General features: G+C 43.5%; 1 protein-coding gene across 3 annotated transcripts in view; it reads right to left on the bottom strand.

Moving 5' to 3' along the window:
- The window catches only part of rbpjb (recombination signal binding protein for immunoglobulin kappa J region b), a 67,486-nt gene continuing 61,486 nt past the window's right edge, over positions 1 to 6,000 (bottom strand). For all 3 annotated transcript variants that reach the window (XM_080452158.1, XM_080452160.1, XM_080452159.1), the window contains 4 exons: positions 5,237 to 5,377; positions 4,393 to 4,548; positions 3,508 to 3,611; positions 1 to 554 (listed from right to left, as the gene is read on the bottom strand). In XM_080452158.1, the coding sequence (XP_080308284.1) occupies positions 227 to 554; positions 3,508 to 3,611; positions 4,393 to 4,548; positions 5,237 to 5,377 (729 nt within the window). In that variant the 3' untranslated portion in view covers positions 1 to 226. The remainder of the gene's footprint in view (positions 555 to 3,507; positions 3,612 to 4,392; positions 4,549 to 5,236; positions 5,378 to 6,000) is intronic.

The raw sequence follows: 6,000 nt of genomic DNA, 5'->3' as shown, positions 1-6,000 counted from the left end.
CCCTCCCCCTCTTTCCCAATCCCTCGTCTTCCCGTCCCACTGAAAAAATCCACTTCAGCTTCTTTGAATTCCAAAATGAATATGCAGCACTTTAGAGAGAGAGAGAGTGGGTTATTTTTTTTCCTTTTTCCAAAAGTCTTTTTTTTTCTTTCTTTTTTCTTTAACCACATGGTACTTTTTCACTCTCAAGGCATATTGTTACATGTTTTGCTTTGCATCCTATGCGTTAGGACACCACAGCAGACACAGCGGTGGAGGACGATGACGTTACTCCGCCGGCGTTGTTGGAGGTGCTGTTGGGGCCGTAGGCGCCGGCCTCCTGGCTGTTGTTGCCGAGCAGGCTGCTGTTTCCAGCGCGTAGTATGGCCCCGGCGGCGTTGCAGTGCGGCCGGGGGCCGGGCTCCGGCGTGTAGGTGAATGTCAGCGTGGTGGAGTAGATGATGCCGTCGTTGCGCACGAGCGTTACCGGCACCTGGACGGGCTGCCGCACCCAGCGCCAGCCCTCGCGGAACGCCGAGATGTCGGGCACCACACACAGCATGCTCTCCGCACACCTGGGGTATAGGGGTGGAAAGCCATGTGAGAAGAACTGTAAGAGCTGCTGTGATCTGTGGCAATTCATTTATTCATGTGTATTCACTTTTAAATGGATATTTCACTTTCAAACATGTTTGAGACGGGTGTTTTGATGAATCTATCATGGTTAAAATAGAGTTTGAAGTTATAATGGGTTTGTATAGGAAGGGGGCGTGTCCGATAAAATGAATATCAAATCTAAATCTAAATACTGAATCAAGAAACTTAAAAACTGTCTGGGGTGCTCACAAAAGCCTGAGTAGACGTTAAAATGACCCCAAACATGTTTGAAAGTGAAATATCCCTTTAACCACTTAAACCCCATATACTTTGTTGACCGTGGTCACACAGGGGTCTATACTTGGTCCTCTATCTTTTGTTCCCTCTACAGCAAATTTCTTTAGCCGATCTACAAGCTCACAACAAGATGCATTGCAATCTTGTAGATGTGCTATTTTTGCTAAATGCAGAATGTTCGCCTCTGACGACCATGCCCAGGAAAGGGATGCTATGGTTCATGTGATTAATGAACAAATGCCCTGTTTAGATTTTGTTCAAGACAGGCAGACAGAGACGGAAGGCAGACATAAATGTACAAAAATGTACAGAATTACTTTATATAGACAGATCAATAGATACAAAATCTATGCTGACTGGACTGGCGTGAAGAACTGGACCACAGTGTAATGTTAACACTGACACTTCTAGTACAACTGGTCAGTCAGTGTGGGCACAGCACATGCACGTCGTAGACAAAGCTAACAGGTGACATTATGTCAAAACATTTCAGAGACAGTTTTTCTTATGTGGATTTTGAAAACCTTGCAGTGTCCACTCGACATACAGTATTCTCCACATGTTTAGCAAACAGTGGCCATCAGCATCTTTCATCTCTTTGACCACCTCTCTGACTTAAGCCTACTTGGGCAGTATTGATAAACACTGAAGAACTCAGCCATGTAAATAAAAAAGAAAACCTCAATACAGGCGCACTACTTGCCGTCATTGTTTTACAAGGAAGGACATCTGTAGATGAACACTTAACCACTTAAGCCCTGTATTCTTAGTTGACTGGGGTCCCCCAGGAGTCTACTTGGTCCACTTATTTTTTTCCCTCTACAGTAAATCTCTTTGCCGATCCAAAAGCTCACAAAGCATTGCCCCAGAATAGGGACGCTAGGGTTCATGTGGTTAACTTGGCTCAATGGCAATTAAAACAGTTTTCACGTGGACCATTTTGCAATCTCATGGTCCGCTGCTAAATTGATTCAAGTGTCTTTAGCAGGAGCTAAATGGACTCCTCAGAGGTTGCCGGAGTGTTTTCTGCCTTTATTGATAGTCTAACTGGAGATGGACAGGAAACGGGGAGAGACATGTAGCAAAGATCGCCGGGAATGGGACTCGAACCTGCAATGCGCTGTCATGATACATTACAGCCTAAGCGCCAGGACCGCTAGGCCAGCGGTCCGGGCATATAGCGCTTTTCTAGTACCCAAAGTCGCTTTACATAAGAAAAGGAAGGAACCAACTTTATTATGAAAAAACTAAACGAAATAAAACGATAAGTGCAATATTAAAAATGATAAAAGGTTAAGAAAGGGTTGGAGAGAAATCTTAACTAGATGTTTCTCCAACCCTTACTGTCAGTAGATTAAAGTCTGAAAAGGTGTGTTGCACATTATTATTATAATTATTATTATCATTCTAGTTTATTCTTATTTGAAGACATTTGATGGCATATATGCCAATGTTTTCCTGGATGAAAATAAAGCATGCATACTAGACTAATGAATTACACATGGCCTTCTTGTACGTCATGTACATGTAGCCTCAATTCAGTTACTATGACACATAGCAATGCTAAAGGGGGGGGGCACTGACAAATTGCATCCGCAATAATCTGTTTTGTGTTTACATTTTATCACATTTGGGCTTGGATCATTGACTCGATTACCCCAGATATAGGAAAAACTTCTTCCAGGACACAGGTAAATTACATTAACAGCAGTAGGGGGACAGGGCAAAAAGAACAAAATGTGCCCATAGAAAGCAGCTTATGGCAGCTAAACAACAAAGCATAAATGGTCACGTTAAATTTGACCGAAGCTCTCAAGAATTTGTTTTCAATTTGCAATCAAATCTGTCACTATTTAGTTGAAGAGGAGCTCTTCTAGGGAGCAGGCCCTTGATCAGGAAGCAAGTAAATTAGCATAAAAGGTTGCGGACAAGTCTGACTTCCTGTTAAGGGCAGTGTGTCCACTGAAAGCTTTTTTATTGTTGCTGCCAGCTCTTTCTGCCATTCATTTCTATGGTAAAGTCACGCTGAAGCGCTCTTCTTCCTAGCCCAGCATTGCGTTTCAATGGTCTCGAAGTCCAGTTTTTTTTGGCGTAGTGCTCTGGGCACCTCAAGCAGAAAATTGTTATTTTGGGAGAGAGGAGCGCTGTTCATCGCCAGCACATGGTTGGCGTCTCACTCAGTGCATGTGTAGCTCTCTGGACATGATATCCAAAGTGCTCCATTGCTCAAAAAAACGCTTTCTGTGGACACAGCCCCTTACTCTGGAATTGAAATGAGCTTGCTCTTCAACCCATTAAAACCGGGAAAGCATCCATGTAATTTTAGATTTGAGCTATAGATATATAAAGCAACAAGCAACAAAGAACAGCAGTTCTAAAAAATAGCAGATGTACTAGCGCTTTTTTTGCCCACAAATGTTACCTTCGAACCACACGCACCCTAGCGTCCCGATTCCAGGCATGTCATAATAGGCGAACATTCAGTGAAAATAGATCTACAAGATATTTTCTGTGAAGAGATTTGGTGTACAGCGATAAAAAAGGAGACCACCAAGTAATAGACCCCCTGGGGGATGCCGGTCAACCAAATATGTAGGCTTTATGATTAAGAGAAAAACAAAAAGGAAACCTCACCTGTACATGGTCTCAGCCTCCACGTCACCGAACCAGACCCTCAGGTTTGGAGTGAAGTTCTGCCCCGTCAGCTCCAGCATAGCCACATCCCCGCCGCCGTTAAGCTGCGCGTAATCACACAAGAGCCATCGAAATTCAAATGAGCTAACGATCAAATTAAGATCACGGTTCACCTGGCCTCACTGGCTTGTGGAGTAGAGCCCTGGCTGCACGGGACTGTTTTATTAGTCCTGCTCCAGCTGGATTTCTGACCACGCGCTGGTTTCATTTCTGACTGCCGGCATTTCATTTGTCCTGAAATATTATGTCTAGTCCCGCACAATCCTGAAATATGTCTAGTCCCTCATAATCCTGCAATATTACGTCTAGTCCTGCATAATCCTGCAATATTTTCAATGGGCCCGAAAAACATTACAAACAGAAACACAGAATGAGAGAAAGAGAGGAAGAGAGAGAGAGAAAGAGCGACAGCCAATACAGAACCATGGACTGGACATTGACACAGACTCAAAGTGGGCTCGGCTGAATGTAATACTTGACAGTGGGATATTAAATAGATGTATTATACACATGTCTGTTGAGAACAACGTTTCACAAGTCTGTTCTCCAATGCATTTAGCCATAAGATAAATGTGTTCAAATCAAGCTCAAGCAAAGCACGACCACACACATGCTCCAGGTGTGCTACATTCGGTTAATTCCGCGACGATGCAGGATTTCACGGGACCCGCAGGGTCGTTCCCCCCCCCCCCCTCCCCCCGCGCAGGTATTTAAAACTCCCCCACTCCCACAACGTTTGCGTTGGGTCCCATGGGGATCCCAATCCCAGTGGGATTCCCCAAGGGATGTACTTTGGAGAACTGTAACGAGAAGACATAACTGTACCTGTAAGCTCTCAACCACAGGCACGGGGGTGACAGGTGCGTGGACGGGGCCCATGCCCTCGTAGAAGGTGTACTCGGCCTTGTCTGTGCTGATGATTGTCCAGGAGGCTCCGTCGTTGATCATCTCCTTGGTTGGTTCCTTTGGGCATGGAGTGGCCTGGCCGGAGGGAAGGGGAGTGACAGACCACGACGTTAATTATAATATTAAGGGACTGTTTACATCAAGGTGTTTTTTCCCCTGATAGGGGAGCATACAGTATTTATCCCCTGATAGGAGCAGCATACAGTATTTATGCTATTCAGAAAACAACATTAGCGTGACGAGGCGCTCAGCGTCTATTCTATGCTGCCTGTTCACGTCTGGCATTTTTATCTTGTCGCCCAGAGTTTAAATATTGAAATACATTCAACACTGGGCATCTGGACGAGAGCACAAAAATGCTTTGGTGGATACACAAAGTGTATTGCATTTGCATATTGTCGTGTTTTTTTGTGTGCGTGTGAGGCAGAGTCGCAGGCAATTCACTTTCACTCATTTAACGACATTAGTACTGGTGTCCCTATTGTAGGCATGTCATTATGACCAAAACCTTTCAAAATAATGAAAACACTTTTTTCACAACATTTCAAAACAATTACTCTATCACTGCACTATGGCCCATAACTTGTGAACATCTTTATAAAATGTAAGTCAAAATAACAGTTTATGTGCAAATGATGGAACACTGACTTAATTTTCTCTGCCTAACAACTGAAAGTAAACTGAGTTGACCCTGCAACCCTGGTGTGTGCAGCCTTGTTATTTCGGCAGGCTGTGTTGTGTGGAGTGAAGAAGCAGCACTGACTTGAAACTGGATGATCCTTTCTTGGGAAAGGCACAGGTACATGCGCTCTGTGTCCTTCAGGTAGAAGGCACACTTGTGGAGCTGGGAGACAGGGTCGTCGGCGTCCAGCAGCGCCGTCTGCTTGTCAACCTTACGGATGATCTGACGGGAGGAACACATTCACATTCATTCATTCACTCATCAGTACACAATCAACACATATATCTTTTTTAACTCATTCACTGCCAGAACTTTTTTATTTTTGCGTTTGACAAACTGCCAGAGATTTTTCATAGAAAAAAAAAGTACTCAGGAGCCAAGATACAAAATGTTTAAGTTTTAAGTTAACAAGGAAGTGGATTGGAGTCTAGATCTTCAACAAATCATATCTCCTTGGTCTTTAGGTTAAAAATTAAATAAATAAATAAGAAAAAATGAAAAAATTAAAAGTCGTTTTAGTCGTTCTTGGCAGTGGGGACTTAAAGGACAAAAGTCGTTTTAGTCGTTCTAGGCAGTGAATGAGTTAAGGACTGTAAAAGCTCCTAGCTTTATTGCGTGTTTAGCCTTTTGATAATGGCGGGGCCTATGTGTGTATTTGCACATTATGTATTCATTGTGAATAAAGATGTCAAAGTCAGAGTCAAAAGGAAAGAAGGTGGCCAAAAGGGACAATTGCAATTGATGTGTACAGTATGAATATGTGTCTGAGAAAACGAAAACTTCGTGGATGAATGACGACAAAGACAAATAACAGAGGTTCAGGAGGTGTGTGAGTGTGTGTGTTT

The sequence above is a fragment of the Gymnoscopelus braueri genome (genome assembly GCF_963280865.1).
Source record: "Gymnoscopelus braueri genome assembly, chromosome: 15".
In the NCBI taxonomy this organism is placed as follows: domain Eukaryota; kingdom Metazoa; phylum Chordata; class Actinopteri; order Myctophiformes; family Myctophidae; genus Gymnoscopelus; species Gymnoscopelus braueri.
The sequence above is the reverse complement of the archived record's forward strand: the minus strand, read 5'-3'. Positions and strand labels throughout refer to the sequence as shown.